The 26339-nt window shown below is 48.3% G+C and overlaps 1 protein-coding gene across 1 annotated transcript in view; it reads right to left on the bottom strand.

Annotated features, from left to right (window-relative positions):
- Positions 1-3675: 3675 nt before the first annotated feature.
- JAKMIP3 (Janus kinase and microtubule interacting protein 3) overlaps positions 3676-26339 on the bottom strand; it is a 157382-nt gene continuing 134718 nt past the window's right edge. Inside the window, 5 exon segments of the mRNA XM_074297199.1 lie at positions 3676-4998; positions 21252-22505; positions 22590-22635; positions 24613-24678; positions 25168-25371. Of these exon segments, the coding sequence (XP_074153300.1) occupies positions 21979-22505; positions 22590-22635; positions 24613-24678; positions 25168-25371 (843 nt within the window). The 3' untranslated portion in view covers positions 3676-4998; positions 21252-21978.

Genomic DNA, 26339 nt, shown 5'->3' with positions numbered 1-26339 from the left:
GGCGCCTTGGTGGGCGGGGGCGGGAAAGGCGAGCGGAGGGCGGAGCTCTCCCAGGCTCAGTCCGGCCCCCGACTCTTCCTCTTCCCCTCCCCAGCACGCCCGGAGCCCCTCCAAGGGCGACGGCCCCATTCTGCCCAGGCTCGGACCCCGGCTTGGCGCCGCCACTCTAGTTGGCGGGGGAAGCTGGGCCAAGATCGAGGGGTGCAAGGGGACCCCACTTCCCCAGTCCAGAGCTGGGCTTGCGGCTCGTGAGCCCAGCGGGCAAAGCCAGGACTCTGGACCAGGTTCTGCTGGACCAGGGGAGAAGGTGGCAGGAGAGGCGGGGGGAGGGGGGCCGAGAGCTTGGAGGAGTTGGGCGGGGGAGCGAGGAAAGTGTCTCCCGAAGGGCGGGGGGCCGGGCCCAGGCTGCCTTGGGGGGAGCGCCGCGGGACCACGCCGGCTTCTGGGGCTCGGCCTCTACATCCGCAAGCGTGGCCCGGCACAAACGTGCACAAGACCCCGCACGGAGCGGATCACCCCGGACGTCTGTCTCCGTCCGTCCCTCCCTCCGTCTGTCCGTCCGTCCCTCCCTCCGTCTGTCCGTCCGTCCCTCCCTCCGTCTGTCCGTCCGTCCGTCCCTCCCTCCGTCCGTCCGTCCCTCCCTCCCTCCCTCCGTCCGTCCGTCCGTCCGTCCCTCCCTCCCTCCGTCCGTCCCTCCCTCCGTCCCTCCCTCCGTCCGTCCCTCCCTCCGTCCCTCCTTCACTCGCTCCTTCTTTGCAGGGGCTCCCAGACTTGCCCGTCTCGGCTCTCTCCCTCCCCCCTCCCGCTTTCTCAGATCTGAGCTCCTGACCTCAGCCTTCAGGGCTTTCCTGGCTCCCTCCCCAGTCCCCCCACCCGCGCATCCTGCAAGTCAAGGAGCGCCCCTACCTGCGGCTGGTTGGGAGGAACCCCGGCGGCAGACGGAGGCTGGGGCTCGCAGGCTCCCGCGCCCTCTCGGGTGGCCTCGGGGGGACGGCTGGGAGTCTCTCTGGCCCGGGGGGAGCTGGGCGGTCGGCGGCCCCTCTCGGCGAGGCCGGGCGAAGAGAAGCGCAGGGTCTTGTTCTCAAAGGCGTCTTCCACGCTGCAGAACACGCCGCCGAATTTGTGCCTGGCTTGGGGGCTGCCGCCCGAACCCAAGGAGGCGAAGGCGGCGAAGCAGGCGGGCGGCTCTGGCCTGCCGGCCTCGGGGGCCTGCTTCTCTGCCATCCGCCCGCGAGTGCCCTGCGCGCCTCGAGATTGGCGCCGTGTGGGCCGGGAAATGAGCGGGCTCGGTCCTCGAAACTTGTGGAGCTGTCCGGGAGTCCGTGGTGCTGAAAGCAGCCGGCTCAGCCGGAGGTCCTGGAGGCCCGCCCAGAATCTAGAGGGAGGGGACCCGCTCCTGCCCAGATATCTAGGGGGAGGGGACCCACTCCTGTCACTTTTCTCGAAGGCTTGTCGGCTCTGTTAGAGCATGGGGCGGGACAAGCGCATAGTGAGTGGCTCCAAGGGCTGGAGGATCTGAATATTCCCAACTCCGGACAAGCCGCCTCTAGCCACTCCATTCTCTCACCCCCAGGCCCTGCGTGCCCCCCACTCCCAGGGGTAACTTCTGGGATTCGCCCGGCATCCTCCAGCGGGAGGAGGACCGCCCAGGACCCAAGACCAAGTGACAAACGGGCTTCTGTGGGTCTGAGTGGTAAGAAGTTGCTCCTTGAAATGCTGCTTTTCTAAGCCTCTCATCATGGCTCTGATATCGCGACATGTCACATCATTCCATCATTTATTATCGCCCTGGGCGTTAGGAAAACTTGATCTTAGGGATGTGGAATGATGAGTATATTTCAACGATTCCTTAAACGCAGCTCCATCCCCACCCTGCTCTCTCCAGGGTCAGGGAAAAACCAGCGTCAGCTTTTAGACTCTGCAGCCTCTGGCACCTCCCTACCTTCTGTGTTGCCCTCAATGAAAATCAAGCTCTTCACCCTGACCTTACACATTGATGGGCAATACCATACCATCAGACTCCCATAGGCAATGGAAACTCACTTAGAACTGCTTTTCCTAATTAGAACAAATACTTTCACTTTGGGAAAATAGTTGAGTATTTTCTCAGAGAGGGACTTGGAGAGCTCCCGGACCAGAGAAATGCTGAGTGGGCCCTCCTGCTGACCTCAGCCGCCTGATGACTTCTCCTGGATATGGGCCCTACTTCAGCACTGACCCTGTGGATCTTGTCTCTTCGCTTTCCTTTTTGGGATCTGGAGAAGAACCTGATCATCACCCTTGCAAACTTAAGAGGCTTTGTTATGCAGAGAAGCCAAGTCACTGTAATACAGAAGTGAGAGTTATCGTGCTTGATCAAATTTATAAATTCTAATCTACTTCTTCCCAGGCAGGGGGGTGGGGGTGGGGTGGGAAACTTCTCTGCTATTTTAAAGGTTTCAAACTTTTTTATTAAAAAGTTTGCAATAATTTATTTTACAAATGAATAGAAATTTTCAGATATATGAATCACAATACAAAAATATGTGTAAAATTTCGTAGCTGATCAACATCCAGTCCTCTTTTAGACCTGCAAATTACAGTCATAGCGCTAAACAAACAATTATATATGAAGAATGGGGTTATTAAGATATTACCCGAGAAAATGCAAATAGTCATGGCATATTTATCATGAGAAAACAAGATCTATAACTCAGAACTCTCAAAGTGTACAGTAAAGCTTTTAAAAAAAAAAAAAAGGTTGTCAATAAACCCATAATTTAATACACTTATTCACACTATGATTTCCTGAGTTTAAACTAAATCCCTTATATGTGGGCTGAAACATATGCTAATTCTTAAGGTTTCCACATGATGACAATTGTACTTGCTTTTAAACTGTCGCAGAGACCCTCAGGCAGATTCCTAACTACCAGAATCCCAGCTGATGAGCTGTGTAAGGCACTCGAGGCCATACTGAAGGCTATAGATATTACTAGAGGGGGTCCTTTAAATCCTAGGCACAGGCCTTTACCAGCTTGACCTTTAGAGCATAGATCTCAATCCAAGGTACAGCAAAGGATGCTGCAATTTAATCGGGCTTTAGTTTAAACAAACTCAGGAAGACAAGTGTTGTTTGTATTCTCAACAAAGCATGGGAGTAGTGATTAATGAGTATGCAGTTCACATTTCTTAATGAAACATTTCAGGGGACTTTAGCATCTCTTCAGGAACTCTGTTTAGAAGAAATACATTTGCATGGGTTTCTCAAGTTCCCAAGGAAAGCATTTAGTATATTAGTAATTCAGATGTGCATGTAGTGGGAAAGGGGAGAGAAATGTCAATCCAGCTCCTCCTGCCTGTGAATAAAAGTTAAAACGAGAATATGGGAGAGGCACCCGGATTTACAAATACTCAGGGTTTGGAGTTGCTCCTGGAAACCCAAGGCTCCAAAAAGGTCCATGAAGAACCTGCATTTAGCCTGAAATTCTTCTCCCCCCCAATCTCACATTTGGAGAATAAGATTAAAAGGGTGCATGTATCCATGAGCAAGAATGAGATCTTTAAATGAATGCAATGAAATCACTGTACTGGGCAACAGAAGAGGCTGTATTGAATAGACCAGATGGGCCTCAGAAAAGATCCAGAGTGGCCACTTAGCAGCCTTGGGTTAGGGGGCGCTATTCTCTGAAAACATTCAACCAGCCTTTTTTTTTTTTTTCTTTTCTATATACATACCTTTTTACATATAAACATCGACATTTTTATAAGTATCAAGACTTATTTACATGCTTCTCTTTCCTATACAGTTAACTTTTTAATTTTTAAAAAAGCTATGCTTATGGGAGTGAAGTTTATGGGCAGGAGAAAGGAGTATTTTAGACATATCTACAACATGCAAAACCATGGTCCAGGTAAAGAAAAATGAAATGTACTTCAGCTCACTTCAAACACGTGTCCTGACACTGGTTGGGGCAGCAAACGCTCTCATACAGACCCACAGTGGGGCCAGCAAATAGCAGCACTGAAGCCCCTGGGCTCCCCTAGAAGAAAACTAGGGCTACCTGGTGGGCATTTAATTTAAGGCCTATTTAGAAATGCCTGCATAGTACATTCCACTGAATTTCAATCCAAGAGTTCCAGAGCAGCTCAGCTTCAAAGGGAATAGCATTCACTGTAGCTCTAAGCAAAACAAATGTGAGAGGCTGATGGAGTGAGTGGAATCCAACCTACCGGGACATTAAGAATTCAATGATATTTATTTTAACCTTGAAATATGAGACTATGACATCAAGAGCACTTATGAAAGTACTCACAGTGGTGAGCAATTTGTCATGGATGGGGGGGGGATGAATTGTGTGAAAAGGTAACAAAAAAGTATGGGTCCTTCTCATCTATGGACCTGTTAATGGTACATTTCCCCAATCGTTATCCTGTGTCCACCAAAGAAGAGATACTTCAGTCCTCAATGCAGACAGGGGGCAGTAGACTTCCTTCTCATACAAACCCTGGGGAATTCCAATCCTATCCAATTCAGGTGGATTTTCATACCATGAGCAGAAAATGGTCTCTAATATTGATAAATTTCACATCAAACACTTTCAAGCAACTCCATCCTTTCCCTTCACTAATCCCCAACTTAAAACTCACTGATTCATGCAGTTTGCCTTTCTTTCCTAGTCCATTCAAAAGTCTAAAAATGATCTGCATTCTATTGCATGCTAAACACCCAATGTTCCAACTGCCACAGGATTTTTTTTAAAGCTTAACATCCGTGTGCTGTCTTCTGGCTTCCTTAAAATAGATCCCACACATAGAAACCATAGTGGGACCTACATTGTCAAACCGATGAAAGATGGAAAGGTGGAAAAGGAATCATCTCCGACATGTGATGTTTCCTCCAAGTTTTGAGGAGTGGCGTGGGACAGCAGAAATCCCCAGGAGACGGACTGTGACGGCTGGCTTGGAAGAGAAGCCACACCCGGGAGGAGGAGGCTGCAACAACTTGCTGGTTTGGCTCTGAAAAGGAGTTGAAAAAATGGTATTTTCAGTATAAAATGTAAATTGCTCGACACTTATCAGAACGTTAAGATATTGTGGAAATGCCTAGAGGAGGCTTATGCTTTAATACAAAAATCCTTGTTGTTCACAATACTAGTGGTCAATATTTCCAATATTTTCTCGAAGGTCTTAAAGAGGCAGGATAAAAATAAGCTGGATGGTACAGTGATCACAATTCATTAACATCATATGCTCCTCTGGCTTGTCCAAGTCGGTTAAGGCAGACAACCAAAGTTGTGTTTGGGAACTGTCAAGGAGTCAGTCAACTAGAATGAATTAAGTGCTTACTGTCTGTCAAGTTCTATGTTGGGAATACAAAGGAAAAGATTCAAAACAACACAGTTCTTGTCCTCAAAAAGTGCCCATTCTAAAGAGAGGAACAGTAAGGCTCAAAATACATACTCAGCTTAGAGAGAGGGAACTACTAGAGCAGGAAAATCTCAGTGCTTTTCAGTGTCTACTCCCAGGGCTTTGAACAAAGCAGCCATTATTAAATGAATGCAATGCTCACTGGATGCAGAGTCACACATTCTAGGACATTGTTTGCCTTGGCCCGGAATCAGAGAACTGCAAAATCCTAAAAGAGGTGGGAGGTAAAAATAGAAGCTCCCTGAGTGCCTCAAAGGATGACTGGCACATTTTAATTTTGAATCTAAGATTTCATTAGCATGTGGTATTTCTGGTGAGGAAACTCCCTCTCTCGATGTAGGGCAGCATTATTATTAGTTTGTGAAAAGTGAATGACTTGCCCAGGATCATACAGTCAATGTGTCAGAGGCAAGTCTGGAACCCAAATCATCGTGGCTCTGCAACCAGCTGTTTGGTCATCCACTTGGCCATGTCCCCTGGGCTTGTAACATGCATCTACCAAATGTTTGTTGAGTGACTGATCTTGTCCAAGACAGAGCGGGTCCATACCACACTCAAGGTCAGTGGTCATCCACTCTGTTTGAAAACCATTTTCCTGCTCCTGTGTTCCCTAGTCCTTTGCTCCAGGAGTTCACTAAGTAGCAACACAGAGACTAAAAAAGGCAGGAAGATGCTGAACCATAGGATAGAGTGATAAACATTCATCTGGATTTCCCAGAAAGACTAGACAAGGAGCAGCAACCAAGGAGCAGCTGCCATTGTCTGCAGACACCCTCAAATCTTTTCAGGGAGGGCAGGAATCACTAAAAGATCACAAAATGAACCAGAGGAGAGAAAAACAAGCCACCACCACAGATTGCCTAGCAAGCTCTCTTCTCCTCTTCCTTTTATTTTTGAAGTGCTACAGCTGTTTTGTGACTAAGAAGAGAGGTCATCCTAGGTAGAGACCTAAGTCCTCAGGCAGGAAGCACTGATTATGAATCTGAAACTTGAATGCATAGACCAAAGTACATCATTTTTGAGCTTTAATATCACCATCTGCGCGATGGAGATAATGTTTGCAATAGCTACTTCCCAGGACCATTGTTAAGTACCAGATGGGCAATCTCTGTCAGGCTATAGAAATGCCAGATATCATCTTCCATTGGAAATAGGTCCTCACATTTTGCTGCTTATGGAAAATAATGTAGAGAAAATCAGTCGTTCTATCACCAGCCCTCCCTCTACCTTTTATCTTCCTGTCCCTTCTCTGAAATGACCAGGACCTTTGCTGAGCCCATTCCCTTCTTCATAGGTTTTGTCTAGTGCCAGAATCTAGATATCTTTAGGAAGAGAGGATTCTTGGGGGGGGGGGATGGGCTTTGGTCCATGGTGGAGCTCCAATGGTATTTGCCAAAGTGATGGAATGACTAATATCTCTAGCACAGCCTACTTTATGGAAAGAGCTCCTCCTTGGGCTAGAGGGCCTGGCTTCTAGTCTGGGGTTACTCTTGAGTAAGTTATTAGCAAGTTACTCTGTCTCCTTTTCCTCATTTCCCACTCTGGACTTTGGGTTCATCTGTAAAAATGATTAAGTGATTCTGACTTGTTGACATAGTAAGGGATATTGTTCCCATTCTAGAGATGTGGAAATTGAGACATAGAATGTTGGAATTGGTCCATAGCTCGTAATTGTGGAACTGGGATTGGGACAGGTTTCAATTGCCTCATGCAGTATGCTCACTGGTTGTACCTGTCACACAGCAAGACTCAATGAGCATTTGCCACCTGATCATTCTGGAATAAAAGGGGATAGTCTGCTGCCATGCCCTTCCATCTGCACTGGGGACTTCTGTCACTGATATGTTCGTGAAGTTAAGCTTTCTCTGGGAATGGACAAAAGGAGGGAGACACAACCTCAGGGCCTATTGCTGCCATTAACTGGGGCAACATAGCTAGGATTTGGTGTCTTCATCATAGAAGGTGAAGTCTCTAGCATGCTACATTGTAGACAAAGATTGGGCGGCTGCAAGGCAAACTGGTATATGTAAGATGGACAAAAATAGACGAGTCACACGTGCACACACACACACACACGCACGCACACACACACACACACACACGCACACTATTGTTTCCTACCAAGAGACCAAGAATATTGAACAAAACATTTTGAATTATTTCAAACTAGATCCTGCCATCCGGGTTCATAGTGAAAATTAGATGAGATGTGAACTTGATGGCAAAAGAGAAAAGCTTCCAGTTCGTGCTCTGGGGAGGCAGCTGTGAATAAGAGCAAAGTCTCTTCTTAGAACATTAGGGTTCCAGCGACCCCGGGTCACTATGGCCATGAGAGGCCAGAAGCCAGATGTGCTCAAAGTGACTTCTGTCACTTCTAGAGAGTTCTGTTGTCAATTTGCTTTCAAGCTTCAGTCTCCAGGGGTTCCAGCTTTAGAGTCTCCCATCCTTTGATCAGCTTTAGGCTAGGCTAACACCAAGGTTTCTACACATTTGATCCCAAGTATATCCTATTTCTCCTGCCTCCCTGTGGCCCATCGCCAACTGCAGCACTACCTGCTGATGTGATGTTGGAAAGCACGCCAAAGAGAAACAGCAGCGGCCTGGAGAGAAAGAACCCGGAACCTGGGATCTAAGGTCCAGTCTTCAAAGCTTGGCTCTTCTGAATCATGTGGCTGAGTGGTGGGCTAACGTTCTCTGGGCCTTAGGTTCCTCACAGGGAAAATAAGAGGCTTAGACTAGATGGTCTCCAAGGGCCCTTTCAGTTCTCAAATTCTGATGCCAAGATGGTAACATGGAGCTATCCTATGGAAAGTCCCTCTTGGAAAACATGGAGCAAAACCAAAGGAAAATGTGGGGAAAGAGTGGGGCAGGGTGGAGGCACTCTGGCAGTGGTGAAGCGGTCCAATAGCATCAGGGTAAACTGGTCATCCCTTCAATTCATCTCCATAGTTTATTGGATCGAGAAGAAAGTCTCTCACCGGACTGTCACTAGATTAGTTTCCTCTGAGATCCCTGGGAAAAACTTGAATTCCTTGGTACCAATAGAAAGCACTTCATTGAATTACATCCAGGGGATCCAAATCCCTTCTTCTAGATGATCCATATCCCAAAAATCCCTCTGGGCCTGAATCACTCTATGAGAGTGGTAAAAGCTCACTGGGTGTTTTAAGAATTTCAATACTGGTGAGGAGAGCACAAAAATGCTATTTTGTCAGGCCAATTATCTTCACACAACCTACTCTTTTTCTCTTATGGGCTTATGACTGCTGTGATGGATTTTACTGGGGACATGGGTAAGGGGCCCCAAAGACCTTGTCTACGGGCTTTTACAACTCATGCTACTCCACCAGAGGAATCCTTCAGAAGGGCAGGGGATTAAATAACAGAGGACTTTTTTTCAAGAAGGCTGTGTGGGCTCTGGCTCTAATTAGAATTGAAAAATCATGGAATACAGTCAGAATCACATAAGATTTGGCAGCTTCCACATTAAAAGAGCAGAGGGCTTAGAATCTGATATTCTAATAGGCAAATGAAGTAGAATTACAACCAAGAATCACCTACCCAGCAAAACTAAGTGTAATTCTGAGGGGGAGGGAGAATACTTAATGAAATAGAAGGCTTTCAAGCATTCCTGACAAAAAGCCCAGAGTTGAAGAGAAAATTTGACATTCAAATCAAGACTCACAAGAAGCATAAAAAGGTAAACATGAAAGATTAATCATAAGAAATCCAATAAAATGAAATTTTAAATTCCTAAATGAGAAGATATGACATTAAGAACATCATTATTTGAGCAATTAAAAGGATATAAACAGAGAGTATGGATGTGAACTGATTACAATGGAATGATTTCTCCAAAAAGGAAGCAGCGAGAAAAAGAGATGTACTGAAGTAAAAAAGGGAGAGGTAAAGTACGGAAACTTTTCTCACCTAAAAGAAGCACACAAGAGCTTTTAGAATGGAGGGAAGAATGGCTGAGGAATGGGCAATGCTTGAAGCTCACTCTCACTGACTGTGGTTCAAAAAGGGAGAGAGGGAAGAACACACACAAAGTTGTCTGTAGAAATGTAACTTACCCAGTAGAGAAATAGGAAAAGAGAAAGAGGGGATGACAAAAAAGGATTAAGGGAGGCAGTGGTTAGAAACAAAATAGTCTTTTGAAGAGAGAAAGAGACAGACACACAGAGGCAGAGAGACAAAGAAATAGAGAAACAAAAGAAAATGGGATAGAGGTGAATAAGCAGTAATCATAACTGTGAATATGAAAACTATGAGTTCAACCATAAAATGGAAGCAGATATCAGAATGGACTGGAAACAAGAATCCAACAATATGTTAGTTACAAGAGACACACTTGAAACAGAAAGACACACATAGAGTTACAGTAAAAGACTGGCACAAAATTTAGTATACTTGAATTGGAGTAAAAAAGAAGGCAGGGATAGAATCATGATCTCAGATTTAATTAAAAGACTACTATATTATGCTAAGAGGTATCATAGACAATCAAGAAATATTTTAAAAATAAAAAAAAAATCCATGGTGACTATTACAAGATATTTAATACACACTTAAACTGACAAATCATTATGTCAATAGAAAATGCAGTGCATGGATGATGATGAAGACTTAGATTTATCTCCAGCCAATGAGTAAAGGAGAAATAGGGCTCAGGGACTGCTAAATGATGAAGACAATAAGGAAAAACTCACTTCTCCCCCACAATTTCCATTTGAAAAAGAATTGGCTATGTATTCCCAAGAAAGTTGTCAAAATATTGATGGAGGTAGGGAATTCTAAACCAATTGGATTAAGCAGGATAAAGCTGCTTCTAGAAAATTATAAAAATGAAAGTGTCACTTTCAAGAATATGAATTAGAAGAGCCTGCAAAGACCTGTAATTCCCATAACCAGTAATCTTTTGACATGACATGTAACCTTTTTTGAAAGCCACCCAGAAAAGTAAAGACCACTGCTTAATTCGTTCAGAAAATTCTAGTGATTAAGAAATTTTGTCCCCATGTGGAGCCATTACCTGCCTCTCTAATTTTCAGAGATTTGTATCCAAGTTTCTCAAAGGACACATCTTCATCTTAATCAAAATTCTTGTAGTTGTCTACAGAGCTCCAGGATATTCCTTTTCTTCAACAATTTTGGTGCCTTGTTCACAATTTTTTTCTCTGCCTCAATTTGTGTCCTCCTCCTATGGACTTCAACATACATAGTGACATTACTCCAAACACTCCACTAATTCAATCTATTTGCTTCATAGGACCTATTCCTCCACCCACCACAACTACACACAAAGATTATCAAACTTTGATTTTATCATAATAATAAAAGGTCCACCTCCCTCTTCTGAACGCTGAATTTCTCTTATCTGATCACTTTCTTATTGGCTTTCCATCTCCCTCTGCATTCATGCCTCAAACTTTACTTTTCATCTACACTGCAATCTCAAAACTTGGACCTTTCAATGATCTCACAGGCCCTCTCTCCAGCACTATCCACTCTCTACTCTTTTCTATCCTGAACCTCTGGTGAATTAGTTCAGTTCTACCGGGTGGTGTGCTCTTCTCTTGAGTTCCTGGCCCCTGATCAAATTGTTGATTGAACCCTATCAAGTGTCTGTAACGTGCTGTTGTCTCCAGAAGCTGCTGATCACTCTCTGGGAGGAGATCTGCTGTGTCAACTCAAATCTCTGGGAGAGATTCTTCTTCCTGTAGACAACCGTTGTCTCCAGATAGTTGCCGTCAACTCTGGTCCAGAGTAATGACTTCCCTCTTTTATCCTACCAGAGAATGGGCGTGGGATAATGCAAGGGCTTCTGGGAAAAATTACTTCAACCAATGAACTTGCTCCTCCTAAGCATGTAAGCTCTTCCCCAGAAATTCACAAGTAAAACTCCCAGTCATGGCCTAAACTAGAGAATTGTCAAGTACCGACTTAGCACTTAGTAAGAACCTAATATCTCATTAGCACTTAGTAAGAACCTAACAAGTGTCAAATTTGGAACTATGCTCAAATGTCACCTTTATTCACATGTGCTGCTGAATAAAAGTGGAGAAAATCACGTAATCATTGTAGCCAGGTCCTCCACAAATTTGTAGGCACTCACTGCTAAGCAATCCTTTTATACCTTTCTTATCACTTCTCTATCTCAGTAGCAATGTCAAACTTTTCCAGCTCCCCTCAAGCTTCCTAATATCGCCCCTCCTCCCACTCTTTCGGCTAAGAATTTTAATGCCTTCTATCACTATCTCTTCCTTTACTTCTGTCTTGATCTTCCTTGACACCATAATAACTCACCATAGTAACTTTCTTTAGTCAGAATCTTTTTCTGTTGTCTGCTCATTTCCCCAGTCTATTACTTAGCTTTTAACTCTGGTAAAGTAAGGCTCTGTTTCCAGGGTGGAGCATGCACTGTTCCTAGCTTCAGAGGTTTTGTTCAGTTGTTTTCAGAGATCCTTCTAGGAATCTGACCACACACTTTTTCCTGCACTAGAACTGTGAAGAATGTCCCTGCTCTGGTGCAGAAGTAAATTCTAGTGTGCTAAAGCAACAGAATCCTCCCTCAGTTCTAGTAAAGAGACATTCTGTGAGTTGAAGCCTCAGGGAGCTGCCACAGCCACCATTGCCCCTACTGTTCATGGTTTGCTAGTTTCCCAAGGCCTTCTCAACCTACTGATAAACCTTTGCTGCTGATCTTCCGGGATTAGAGATTTAGAAATCACCAATACTGATTCAGAGACCCAAGGCTTGTTACTGCCTTGCTGGCACCAGGGTCAGGGCCAGGGCTAGGTTGGCACCCCGTGTACTGGGACTGCACCCTGTACTCCCATTCTATTGCCACAAACCTTTCCTGTTGACCTTCTGAATTGGGTTTTGGCTGGAAAATGTTCCACTCACTCTTTTTGTGTGCTCCGACACTCTAAAATATCTAAAATTTTAAAGGAATTTGGAGCAGTTTGGAGCTTAACTTAAAAAGGAGTCTCTGCCTTGACTTCACCATCTTGGTTTTGCCTCCCTTCACTCCACAATGAAGAGGTGGCCCTTCTCATTGCCAAGGCAAACCTCTCCACCTGAAAAGCAATCATATTCCATCATGTCCCCTCCAAGAGATTGCCTCCACAGTCATCTCCATTCTTTCGCTTCTCTTCAGATTATCTCTGACTCGTGGCTCCTTCTTTACCATTTATCAACATGTCTGTATCTTCTTCCATCCTAAAAAGCTCTCATTTGAGCCTTCCAAAAAGACTATCATCCTACATTTCTTCTGAATTTTGTGGCAAACATTCCTTGAGAAGGCCATCTACTATATGTGCCTCACATCCTCTCCTTTTGCTCTCAACTTCCTAGTCCAGCTGCTGACCTCATTATTCAAATATCTCCAAAGTTACCACTTATCTCTTAATTTCCAAATCCAATAGTCTTTTCAATTTCACTGATAAGCCCCCAACCTCACCAGGACTAGTCAGGCTTCCCCTGCAAGCTAACCGCACTAGAAGACGTAGGCAGAACAACATCAGAATTAACCAGAGAGGCCAGACAGTAAAAATGGAATCCAGTTCCATGCAAAAAGACCACTTAATAGTATGAGGCACAATTACTGTTGAAGATGTGAGATGCCATCTGTTACAGCTACAATTTGTAAGCAACAAGAAGACACATAATAAATTGGCTAAGATGATAGGAAAAGATAATGACAAATGTTGGAGGGGAAAACTGGGATACTGATGCATTGTTGGTGGAACTGTGAATGGATCCAGCCATTCTGGAGAGCAATTTGGAGCTATGCCCAAAAAGTTATCAAAATGTGCATACCCTTTGATCCAACAGTGTTACTATTGGGCTTACATCCCAGAGAGATCTTAAAGAAGGGAAAGGAACCCACATGTGCAAAAATGTTGGTGGCAGCCCTTTTGTAGTGGCAAGGAACTGGAAACTGAGTGGATGTCCATCAATTGGGGAATGGCTGAATAAATTCTGGTATATGAATGTTATGGAATATTGTTGTTCTGTAAGAAATGACCAACAGGAGAAATAAGAACTATGAAGTCATTGTACACGGCAACAACAAGATCATACAAAGATCAATTCTGATGGATGTGGCTCTTTCCAACAGTGAGATGATTCAGGCCACTTCCAATGATCTTGTGATGAAGAGAGCCATCTACACCCAAAGAGAGGACTGTGGGAACTGAGTTTGCGCCGCCACATAGCATTCTCGCTCTTTCTGATGTTGTTCACTTGCATTTTGTTTTCTTACTCATTTTTCTTTCCTTTTTGATCTGATTTTTCTTATGTAGCAAGAGAATTGTATAAATATATTTATATATATTGGATTTAACATACATTTGAACATGTATAACATATTGAATTGCTTGCCATCTGGGGGTTGGGGAGAAGAAGGGGAAAATTTGGAACATAAGGTCAATGCAAAGGTCAATGTTGAAAATTATCTGTGTATATGTTTTGAAAATAAAAAGCTTTCAAAAATGAACTTAAAGAATTTCAAATTATACTTCAACAGTTTGCAGGACTTAAAGGATTTGACAAAAAAAAGCAGCAGCATGAGAAGAGCTCTAAAGACAGTTAAGCCTGCATTATTTTGAAAAGTGAAAAGCTTCAGTTTCACTTGGCTCTGTTTCCTTTAATAGAGATTGTATACACTCTCATTCTTCAGTCTAACTTTTATCTCCCAAGTGTTTATAAAGTTCACCTTTTTAAAAACAAATAATAAAGCCAACTGTTATTTTAACAAAAAGAAAAAAATAAAACATATGATAATAGAATGAAGAAACCAAATATCCTGATCTGTAAAATGAAGGAATTCCATCATCTATCAAATGTTGACGATGTAGGTGGCCCCATGAAGGGGTTCCAGGAGATCCAAGAGTAAATATCACATTGTCCATAATCATGAGATTCTGGATACCAACTTCCCCTCTTTAGGATAGTTTCCTCATCTCTAAAATGAAAGGATGATTGAAGATTAATTCTGACTCAATATAATCCCATTTATTAAGTACCTACTGTTTACCAGGTTCTTAACTGTCACTGGGACTAAAAAAGACAAAAAAAAACTCCTATTCTTCCCCCTGAGAAGCTTTCATTCTACCAAGAGATACAATGAATAAACATAGTAGTAGAAGGTGGTGGAAGTATGGTTGAATCACTTAGATATATTCAGCTCAAAGAACAGATGATCAGGGAAATTTCAGCTACTTTCTAAGGGCTTAGCACAGTGCCTGGCACTCTTTTTAAAATTCTTACTATTATCATCATGTCATTATTAGAATTCACCTCGGGGAGAGGGATTAGAATTACTTTGTGTGACCTTAGAAACATGGTCAAGGACAATAAGTACAGGCTGCAAAAAGGCAGCTTGATTAGAGAGATCCCCTCAGCTCCACCTCCTAGCTAAAATTCGACCTTCCATTATTAGGGGGATGAAAGAAGAAAGAATTTAGTTTTAGGTGTGTTGAGTTTAAAATGCTTGTGGGATTTTTCACTCTGAGTTGTCTGGATAGGCAGTTGGGGATTTTCAGGAGGGAAGGTAGAGCTGCTCAAGTGAAGCTGAGAAAATCAGCCTGTATAAGGATGATCATTGGTGTAGAGGAAGAAGAGAGAGCCCAGAATGGAATCTTGGGGGTCAAGACCTGACCAGAGATTCCCCAAAAGAAACAGAGAAAGAGCAGTCATCTAAAGAGGAGGAGAATTGGGAGAAAGGAGTACCTTGGAGACTCAGTGAGGAGAGAGCATTCAGACATAGAGGGTGCTCATCAGCACCCAAGGCTGTGGACAGCTCCAAGAGGAGAAGCACAGAGTGCTTTTGGTACTAGAAGACTTTCTCCCAAGAGCTCATGTTCCTTCTGTAGGTAAAAGACACTAGACTTTTCAAGAATAACTAGTTAAATTAGGCAACCATTAAGTCACAGGTTTTTCTACCTTTCTCTCCTCCTTCCCTTCCTTTCTCCTTCCCCCCTATAAACACACACACACACACACACACACACACACACACACACACACACACACACCCCTTGTTTCCTGAGGGGCTATGACTGGCTCTTTTGGCAGGTGGAGTACTCACAGTGTCTTCCCTTGTACCCCCTTCTAAAACCCTGAGGCCCCAAGCTTCTTGATCACATGCCCACCCATCCCCATTTTAGTCTTGGGCATATTTCATTCATTGTTGAGCCAGTCCAGATCATACAAGAGTCTGACTTCATCTCCAGGTCGGTCTCATCTCCAGACCTATGATTCTTTACCCTGTCAAGTACAGAGAAGCCAGCAGCAGGGGAAGGAGCCGAGGGGTCAAGAGAGAAGCTGAGCCTCCAAATTTCTGGGCTCTTTGGCCTTCACTTTATGGGGGAAAGAGCAGTAAAAAGCAGAGCTCAGCAGGACTGGAGGCTGGGATTGTGGGAAAGAGCCAGGCAATGGGACAGAGAGCAAGTGCCTGCATGGAGGAAGCTGGGTGACAGTTGATGAGCAATCAAGAAAATTCTATCAGAGCTGACGGCCAGTGGGAGGATTAGATCCTGCCTTTGAGGAAGAAGAGAAAGCCAGAGAAACAGAGAGAAGTAGAAGGGAGAACAATTGGTTCTGATACAGTGAATCAGCAGGGCCTCTGCTGTGGCTTAGAATCTTTGGCAGCCTCAGGCTTTAGGGGAATGCTGACATCAAATCAGCGTAGCTTAACTTTTATTATTATTATTATTTTTATTTTTTTGTTGAAGCAATTGGGGCTAAGTGACTTGCCCAAGGTCACACAGCTAGGAAGTGTTAGCTTAACTTTTAAAACAAATATTGAAAGCTATCTCCCTTTTTTGGTTGACTTTCCTGAAGCTCATCTCCTTTTTCCTGCTTGGTTCAGCTCTGCTGTATTTCCCTGAAAGACCCATCTAGGGCTCATGATCACCTGGGGTCTCATCCCCTGGTAGATCCGGAGCAGATGCCAGATTTAAGCCCAGGCCTCTAGATAATAAATTGTTCATGTGACTCAATTTAGGGCCACCCTAAACTCTCCACTGGTTCTGCCTGGGAAAGATTCCCATTACTGTAATGTCTGCTTGGGCTCCTTCTTCTGGCCCTCTCAGCCTCTCTGTTCCCCTGAATAATGGGGCAGAGGGTCCCCCAGCCTCCCTGCAAGCTCTAAATCTGGTGAGCCCATGGTAGGCACCCCCCCTATAAAATGCACGCTGGGCTGTTCTCCCTAGGAAGCGCCCAACCCTTAATTTTTCATTTCAAACCCAGCGCCATCCTTTCTGACCCTCTCAGGGCTCACTGGAGACCGTCCTCAGGCTCTGTGGGCATCAGCCTGCCAGTGTCACGCAGAGCTGTGATCCTACTGAACTGCTCGGAGCAGCCAGCAGAAGCCAGGCCCACTGTGGGGAGCCGCCTGCCCCCTGCCCCCTGGATCCTAAGCTGGAAGGACTCAGAAGCCACCGAGTCCATCACCCGCCTTTTTGGAGAGAAAGAAACAGGCTCAGGCTTTGGCCAACGATTAGCAAGGGCCAGGCTCATGGGACTCCAGACCTCTCTCCTCTGGCCATCAGCGCGCCCCCCCCCACTGGAGCGGAGGGCACTTTTCTCAGACACTTCCTGAGGTGCGTGCATCCTCTCCGAGGCCTGGCCATCGGACTTTTATGGAGACACCGGACACAGCGGTTTGCTCCCCTAGGATGGTAAAATGCGGGGCCCGGGCGAGGTGACCCGTCCCCCAGAGCTCTGGGGTTCTCCACCAGAGGACAAGTCCCAGCCCCTCGTAAAATGCACACGGGAGCGATGAGGAATTGCTGAGAGTGGAGGCTAAAGACAGTCAAGGCTCTTAAAGGCTGACCCGAGGAGTCTGCTGGAGGCCATCCGAGACTCCCTCTGGAACCACTGATTTCCCAGGAGAACAGCGGGATCAGAACCGCAGGGATGTCCTCTTTAAACAGCCCAAGATGTTGAGGCCGCAGGGAAAGGCTTAAAACTGTCCCGTGACACAGGGGCTGACTCCCAGTCTCCATGGAGACATTATGCTTCCCCCCTGCCCAGGCCGGGCAGAGCACTGGGAGGGGAGCTGGGAATGCCGAGAAGGCCTGGACAGATGGAGTCAATCAATTGCTTTCCAAGGGAACCAGTGAAGGCCCGAGTAGAGAGCAGCCCCCCAGCTGGGAGGGGCTTGGAAATGCCAATCAGGCCTTGGCCTCCAGAGGTCAGGGGCTGAGCTTTCCAGAGGAAGAAAGCCAAGGGAACATTAACAAGCCAGCCTTAGACAAATGGGTTCTTCCCCCAAAAGAGACCAAGCTCTGGAACTCATGGCCCCCCTTCCTTTTCAGCCTATCTGATGGGCAAGGTTTATGTGGGAGAAAGCAGGGAGAAGCCCTTCAGTTGTCCCCGGTCTGGGCAGATGCAAAAATGGGAACTTGTGGAAAGAAGTCGAGATTTGGGATCGGGGACCTGGCTGTGAATTCTCAATCTGCTCCTTTGTACCTGTGGGATCCAGAACAAACCACTTAAGCCTTTGGGGGGGGGCTTAGAATATGCATGTATAAAATGAGGAGGTTAGGCTGGGTGCACTCCAAAAGTCCCAGGGACTCTCAATCTCGCTAGGGTCTAGGAAAGCCAGTACTGATGAGGGGATCTGAGGGGAGCTGGAGCTTTCCTCATTCTCCAGGATCATTCTTAATTTTTTTTAATTAATTTTTTAAATTTTTTTTTCCCCTGAGGCTGGGGTTAAGTGACTTGCCCAGGGTCACTCAGCTAGAAGTGTTAAGTGTCTGAGGCTGGATTTGAACTCTGGTCCTCCAGAATCCAAGGCTGGTGCTCTATCCCCTGTGCCCCCTAGCGGCCCCCCATTCTTCAAATGCTGCCTTTTAGAGGACCGTCCTTTGCAGCTCATCAGGAATATATCCATTACTCGTCTGTTACTCGTCCAGGAAGTGCTCCCAGGACTCTTCACGGCTTCCCCATGACCTGTGCTGGACTTGACCTCAGGCCTGTGGCACTAGGTAAGGGTCAGGATCCTTCCTAAAACTGCAACCGAAAGCCAGCTCAGCCTTTTTCCTCCCTGCTCCCCTGAGGCCAGTTGGGGGGAGATTCAGTTCTGCTGAGCTGTTTCTTGGGGACCTTTGGGGAGGCTCTCTGGGTGAGCTAAGAGGGATCAGTAAGTACCTACTATGTGCCGAGCTTTAGGGACACAAGAGACAAAAGATAGACCCTTTCCTCGAGGAGCCCACAATCTAACGGGGGAGACCACAAGCAAAAAATATATACAAACTGTATACCGGACAGAGGAGACAACGAATGGAGGGAAGACGCGGGAGCTAAGGGAAGAGGGGAAGGCTCCGTCAGGTGAGATTTTTAGGGGACTTAGAGGAAGCTGGGGAAGGTTAGTAAATGGCGCAGAGGAGGGCCAGTGGCCAGGGGAGGACTCGGGCTGACACATGGAGGCTCTTCTTCATGGCACTGTCGGGCTTGGAAGGCAAAAGCAGCTATTTTGTCTTTGATTCGGGAACTGCTAAGGAGCCACTGGGCTTTGCTGAGGAGGAGGTAACTGATCAGACCTGAACTTTGAGAAAATCGAGTGGTTGAGCGGATGGATTGGAGGGGGCAGACTTAGGCAGGCAGGAACTGCCCCCCCCCAAAAAAAAGGGCTACTGGAGTGATCCAAAGGATCAGGATGGAGGAAAGATCCCAATGAAGAATGAAAGTACCAGCAGCCACTGGGGCCTCCCTCCCTCGTTTGCCCCAGCTGCCGTGGAGCTCTGACCAGCCTGGGTGGGGGTGGGAGGGCAGTCTGGGAGGTCTCCCACTCCCGGCCCTGAACCACAGAATCACGGCTTGGTTTTTTAGCACGTCTCCTCCGTGTGTGCTTGTGAGGTCGCAAGGGAGACTGCCAAGGGAGACTGGAAGAAGGCAGGTGCAGGGGTGGCCCCGACGCTGCCAGCCGAGCTCCCCTCCCTTTGAGCGCTGACCCGGCGCCGGCCTCAGAACTGGCCTCCAGCACAGTTGTCAGAACCTTCCGCTCCTTGCCTCACTGCCCAGACTGAGTCCAAATGGCTCCCCGTCAACTCTGCGCAGCCAGATCGCTCCGGAAGGTCGGAGCGGGCGGCCCGTCCCCGGGGGCTGCCAGGCGCCTCCTCTGCAGCCCGATTACTCACCCCCCCCCCAAGCCGGGCGCTTGCCCTCCCTAATTCCGTCAGCTTTCCGTCTCTTCACGTCCACCTGGGGCAAGAGGACTCTGGGGGTCCGTGGGGGAGGACTGCCGAGACGGACTGCTTCCTCCGGCTCCGTTTCTCCCAAGGAGAAGAGGACATTTGTCCCAGAGCGGGGACTTGAACTTGGGCTCTCTGTGGAATCTCATTCCTCCAGCCTATAGCCCTCCCCTCCCCAGCTTTCAAGCCTGCCTGCTACTTGGCCCTGACCCAGGCGTGGCCCCTCCTCAGCTGACTGCCCCTCCCCAGGGTCCCAGGGCGCAGGGGCATCCGAGCCGGCCTCACGGACGGGAGGCCCTTCTCTCTCCAGCAAGAGCAGTCTCTCTCAGCAGGCGGGGAGAGGCAGGCACAAGCTCGGCTCACAGGCGCACCAGGAGGCTCCGGACTTGGAGGGGATGGGACAAATGACTGAGTCCGACCCACCTCCCTTGAGCTATTTTCGAGAAGCGGATGGAGAGCCCCGTGGTGACCCCCCTCACGCGGACGCTGGCCACTGCCTCTGACCGGGCTGGGCTGGCAACCCCAGGAGTCTCCTTGAGAATGGGCCGGGCCTCAGTGGCCCTGCATCTCTACTAAAGCCCCACGCCTGGCTGTCCACGCACAGTGACATCCCTCAGCGGTCAGGCCAGGCCCGGCGTGGGCTGTCTGAGAGTGGGCGGAGCCGCCGTGGGGTCCTGCTGGGGTGCAGGGGGGGCAGGGCAGCAAGTGCAGGGGGGAGGAGGCCCAGGGCCAACTCAGGGTAGGCAGAGCCCTGGCATGGGATTAGGGCGTCTGCCATTGTTTCTGTCCTGGGGAAGACAGAGAGACAGAGACAGGGCAGCAGAGAGAGGGGGGAGGGGGAGAGACTGTAAGCAGAGGGTCCTCCCTCTGAGTCCCACCCTGCGGGGTCTTGCACTAGCCCCGCCCCTCTTCTGTGGACGATCTCAAAGAGCTCTTGGAACTCTCCAGGGCTCTCCAGGCGCCCCAACCCCTCGAGGTGAAGCTGGAACAGCCCTTAATGGACAAAGGGGGCGAACGGTTTTCCCCAAAGCGACGGCACTGGAAAGGGAGAAGGCTCAGGAGCAGCCACAGACACGCAGAAACTCCTCCCGAGACACGCATTGAAGACTGCTTACTGGGGGCCAGGCCTGAGGTTACGCATTCTACAATTACCATCTCACTGGCGGGAACTGAGGCAGACAGGGATGAAGTGACTTGCTCAGGACCCACAGCTAGTAAGAGTCAAACCAGACTTGAACTCCGGCCCTCCTGACCTGACAATTTGTTCACTTAGTTGTTCCAATTAATTAAGGCAGCCCTCACATGGCCCACTAGGCCTTTCTCCCTGCCACTCTACGGCCATTGTGGAGTCTGTGGGAGACTCTCACAGAAGGCAAGTGGGGTCTATGTCCAGCACCCCTGAATCGACTTAGCCGGGAGTGGCTCTAGAGGCGGCAAGCTGGGGTTAGCGCTCCTTGGGATCACTGGCAAGTCCCTTAAGCTCTGCAAGACTCAGTTTCCCCTCCCTGGGAGCTAGGAGTGGAAATTCATTGCAAGGACTCGGCGAGATCACCCCTTTTGCAGAACATCACGTATTACGGCACCTCAGGATGACTCAGGGCCTTTCTAAGGCCCAGCGGCCCATTTCCTCCTTACCTTCGCTCAGCTCGTCGGCAGTGTTCCTCCATAGTTCCTGGGGAGATCAAGGTGGTTTCTCCTGCTCCTCTTGGAGGAATCCATGGGGAGACTGGGGGAGCGGAGCACGGGTTGGGGAAAGGGGTGGTCTGAGTGTTAGGCCTTCTCTGCCGGACCTGGAACACCCCGCCTTGGCCGGGCCAGTCGGGGATTGGGCACTGCGGCTGGGTGGGTGGGTGGGGAGGGAGCCTCCTCGAGGCTCCCTGCGTCTCTATCTCAGACATTGTCTTGGGTGGCTCGCACAAGGCGGGCCTTGCATCGGTCAGTGTTCTCTCCCTGCTCTCTCCTGAGGAGTCCATTCACTTGCCCAATCTCCTTGAGCCGGTCCATCCCCGCCCGCTCTTAGCCCTCGGCTCAGTGTTGCTCTGTTCAACTTTGGGCTCTTCCTCGGGGGCACAAGAGCATATTGGGCTGGGGGATACAGGTCAAAGTTGAATGGACCATAATTGTTATGTAAGGACCCGGGGAGGAGCCCCCTCGTTAGGCCTAATCTTGGAAGCCAGGATCGTCAGAGACGACCGGGGACTGTCAGCACCTGGTGGCTGCTCTCCTTGCCGACTGCTCTGGGCCGCGTGGCAAGCCGGAGTGCGTGCCCCGTTCCATTGGCCCGCTCTCTTGGTTAGGGAGCGGAGGCAGCCCACTGTTCCTGGGAATTCCAAAATGGAGGGATCTCGTCTCCCTTTACTCTTCACGACGTGACCGTCCCTTCCTGCCCCACCCTTGGCGGCCAGAGGTCCCCTTCTTTCTGGCATCCTTCCTTGGAGATTTGTGTTACAACATACAGCAGGGATGTGCAACATAGGGCACAGGAGGCGGGCACTTCTGTACAGAAGCAGAGAGAGAGAGAGAAAGAGAACGGGAAGGGGGGGAGGGACACTCCCTGCACGGCAGGGACCGGGACCTCTTCCTGGGACCGGGATGAGGACATGGCCCTCCAGCCGAGCTGAAGGCTGTTCTGGGGTTTCTGGCTCGTGGAAAGTGGACGGTCACCCACGGGGCGGGTGCCGAAGAAGAGCCCACCGAGTCGGAATTCACGCTCTCTCTCTCCCTGCCGCTCCAGGAGGAGGTCACCGAGAATAAATCCTCTTCTGGCTTCAGGGACAAAATCAGGAGGCAGAGTCAGAAGTGGAGGTCCTAACGTCTGGGGGTTTTGTCTTGGCAACCATCGCTGCCCGTTCCAAGAAGAGAAAAGTGTCGTCGGTCTTCTTTCGGAAGCTGAAACAGCCAGAGAAACACGGATGAAGACCAAGAAAGCGGGCAAGATAGTGAAGGGTCCAAAGAGTCAAACAGGTTACTCACCCCTTGTGGTTGGGCGCCCGGGTGGACTATGACCAAAGGATGAAAGCTAAGGAGAAAAATAAAAACAAAAATAAAAACTGAAAAGAAAGGGGGAAATGGAAGAAAAGAGAGAAAAAACAGAATTTACAGTGTGTCTGGTAAAGAAGAGCCAATGTGTTAAGGCAGAATAGGGCGAGTTGCCATTAGGAAAGAGGTAGGTGACCCCACAGGAGGGGTTAGGAGGGTGGGGCTTGGGGAGGCCATTTGTCCACAAATAAACAAGTGCCCGCCCGAGAAATCCGGGCCTTCCTGGCTTAGGGCATCACCGGGGCAAAGACCTCGAGTTGCAGGGGCATCAGAGACCGGCTACTTCCAGACTTCATTTTACAGCCAAATATTTAGCTGTTCAGTTAACAACAGTGATTAAATTAGGATTAAAGCTCTTTCTCTTTATTTTCTGCTTTAGGGGCCAGCCCATATCACCAGTCTCTGAAGGGCACATTGCATCAATCCTGGAGAACACGCGCCTCCATCTTGGGTGGGACCCCACACAAATAGAAGGTTTGCTTCTGTGTGGTGTCAAAAGAACTTAATCTGGGTGAGTTCTTGCCCAGGTCCTCGCCCCCCCCCCCTCCACTGGAGTTTAGGTGACGCAGCTCACAAAGACAAAAGCCAACCAGACTGGCCTGGGTGAAGATGGACTCCTGGGTCTCATGATCAAGCCCTGTTCTCAGTGTGGGGAGCGAAAGGCTTCTAGCCCATTTCCTCATCAATACATCCACTAATCAGGGTTGACTTCTCTGGTCAGGGGCATTCCCTTTCAAAAATACATTTTTTTTTTTCCTGAGGCAATAGGGGTTAAGTGACTTGCCTAGGATCACCCAGGTAGGAAGGGTTAAGTGTCTGAGGCCGAATTAGAACTCAGGCCCTCCTGACTTCAGGGCTGGTGCTCTATCCACTGCGCCACCCAGCTGCCCCTCAAAAACACATTTAAGGCATGTGTTGTCTTCATTAGGTGTCTTTGGTTACTAGGAAACCACTGGTCATCAATGCACTGATCATTAGCAAACTATTGATTAATTAGCTATTGTTAATAGATTATTAATTACTCAGAAATTCTGTCTCTTGGGCTTTTCATATGTAATAGAGCTAAGGAAACAAGAGCCCGGTGAGGTTGAGGCCCAAAGTTACACAGACAGGAAGCCTTTGAACTGGATTTGAATCCAGGTTTTTTCTGACTCCAAAAAGGTCTTTTTGTTGGGCTTTTAATCTGGCAATTTGAGAAATGAATCCATCTTGTCCCTTCTGCTTACCAGCTATGCTATTCTGGCGTCAGTTTTCTGAGTGTCTGAGCTTATCTCTGAGCCTCAGTTTTTTTTTCCTCTGTAAATGGGTCCATAGCCTACCTAACCTATCTCATGCGGTTGAAGTGGCTCTAAAAGTTAGATCAAATCCACCACGTGGAAACCCCAAGGAGTCGTCACTTGTGAGGAGTTTGGGGCACAGACAAAAAAGCGAGTGAGTCTTTTGGATAAGTTTTTGTGTCAGCTCCATGTCATGCAAAGACGTGCTAGAGATAACTGGGGCAGAGAAAGTATGCATTTGACATGGAGAACACAGTTCGGGGTTCAAGTTCAGGGCCAGCAGCAACCAACCAAGAGTTTCTTCTGCATCTCCTATTGGTTTCCTCACTTTAACTTGTGATGAAACAGTGGGGGCTCCTGGGTTTCACGAGTACAGGGAGCTCCCGAAGAAGAATTTCTCTCTAAGAGGGAGATCAGGGCCTTCCCACAGCTCATTCATGGAGAAAGGTCTTCAAGAGATAAGGTCACTTGCCCAGAGTCACATGAGCAGGGCTTGAAGGCAGGACTTCCTGAGCTCTGGGCACTTCTCTCTGTAGTGAGCCACATGACTTCTCCCATCCTGCTCCACTGAGCAATGAGCTAACTCTCCCCCGGGGAACTAGGAGCTGGCTCCTGGGCACGGGACTCCTGCCAGCTGGGCCCTACTTGGTTCAAGCCCCACAGCATCAGGACTTCCTTACCTTTTCCTCCAGTTCCTTAATTTGTCTTTTTTGGGCTTCAATTCTCTCTTCTAGCTCTTTTATCCTCTGCAAAGTGGAAAATCAAGAAAAAAATCCCTTAAAAGTCACCAAGCTTGGGGAAGCCAAAAGAAAAAGGGGCCCTGGAGACCTGTGCCTGCTCACAAGCTCACGTGTAAAGTGCTCCATGGAAAGACCATCACAAACCATTACTCACTAAGTCTTTCCGAGGCTGCAAAGCAGCAGCAAATGAGCGAAGGCCTGGGAGGTTGGCCATCAGATCAGGGAGGTTGGCAAGGGCAGCCCCGCAGGGCCCGGCCGGGACCTCGCTCCCACAAGCTCCGCCCATCACCAGGGAAAACTTGGCTGAGCCACGGAGCTGGAGGTAGTGGGGAATAGGAAGTTTCTCAGGAAGATCAGGAGGTTCAGCACCCGCTGAGGAGCCCCTCCATGTGCTTGGCCATGGCTTTGGGCTCCCGGAGACTGGATGTCTCTGAATGCATTATGTTGGGGTCATGGCTCTGCCCAGCCTTCAGGCTCCAGAAACCCTCGGTGTACCTGCTGGGCGTGCTGAATCAGCTCCATGCGTTCCCGGAGGATCTGGGCATCCCGCTCTCGCAGCTCACTCATGACCTGGCGTTTCCACTGCTCCACCGCCACCTTTAGCTTTTCCCGCTCATCATCTGACAGGATCTCTGCCATCTTGGCCCCAGCTTCCTGCTGAAGGGCATCATAGAGCATGGCCTCTAGCTCCAGGATTTGCTAAGGATAAAGAGCAGGAGAGAAGTCCTTGCCAGGTTCCTTCTCAGGGTGGCAAGGATTCTCGGGCACCCGGCGGGCATGGGTGGCAGACTGAAAAATGCAAAGCCAAGCCAAGTGGGGGACCCTAAATGCCAAGAGGGCGGCCGTTATATTTTCTCAGAGACACAAAAAGATAGCTCCAGCAGGCTTTGGAGCAAGATAGTGACCTCATCAGACTTCCATATCCTCCCAGTTTTCCTTATCCCTTTTATCCCAAGAGACCCACCGAGTCCAAGGTGCACAGTAGCCCTGTCTGCTCACCACTCCCTCCCCCCAAAGGATCCCATCGGGTTTGCTCTCTTCCAGCCACAAGAGCTTTCTCCTCTTCTGCCCATCGCTAATATTTCTTTCCATTCTACACAAGGTTATTGGCTAGATAAAGCCTCAAGACAGAACTGTTGATGAATATATCGCACAAAAGGATCCATTAAATGAATATATTAATAGAAATGAAATCCCAGTGCTCAAAGCCATTGGGAATTCTATGGTCCCAGAGCCCAAATGAAGTAGCAGCTTTCCCCAGAGCCACAGCTTAGAGGGTCCTGGCAGTCCTGGCAGGACATTAAATAGGATTGGACACAACTTTGCCTGTAGCTGCCTCCTAGAAGCAGCCTTGCTTGGAGATCTCGGGACTTCCCTCTCCCTCCCCCACTGAAATGAGGGGAGTTCTGGGGGCAAAGAGTCTTCCTTCTGGCTCTGCTGAGAATATCCTTTCCCAGGAGTGTGGATACAGCCTCCAGAGTTTGCCCAGAGTCATCAAATCCCATCTCCCCAACCAGGAGGCAGGAAGTCGAAAACAGAATCTAGACCCCAGACTTCCCTGTCTCCTGTAGATCTAGAAGGGGCCCTGGAGATTGTCTAATTCAACTGTCTTCCTCTACAGAGGAGGAAAACAGGTCCAGAGAGGGGGCTGCCTGCTCAGGGCCAGA

The sequence above is a fragment of the Sminthopsis crassicaudata genome, chromosome 2 (assembly GCF_048593235.1).
Source record: "Sminthopsis crassicaudata isolate SCR6 chromosome 2, ASM4859323v1, whole genome shotgun sequence".
Classification (NCBI taxonomy): domain Eukaryota; kingdom Metazoa; phylum Chordata; class Mammalia; order Dasyuromorphia; family Dasyuridae; genus Sminthopsis; species Sminthopsis crassicaudata.
The sequence above is the reverse complement of the archived record's forward strand: the minus strand, read 5'-3'. Positions and strand labels throughout refer to the sequence as shown.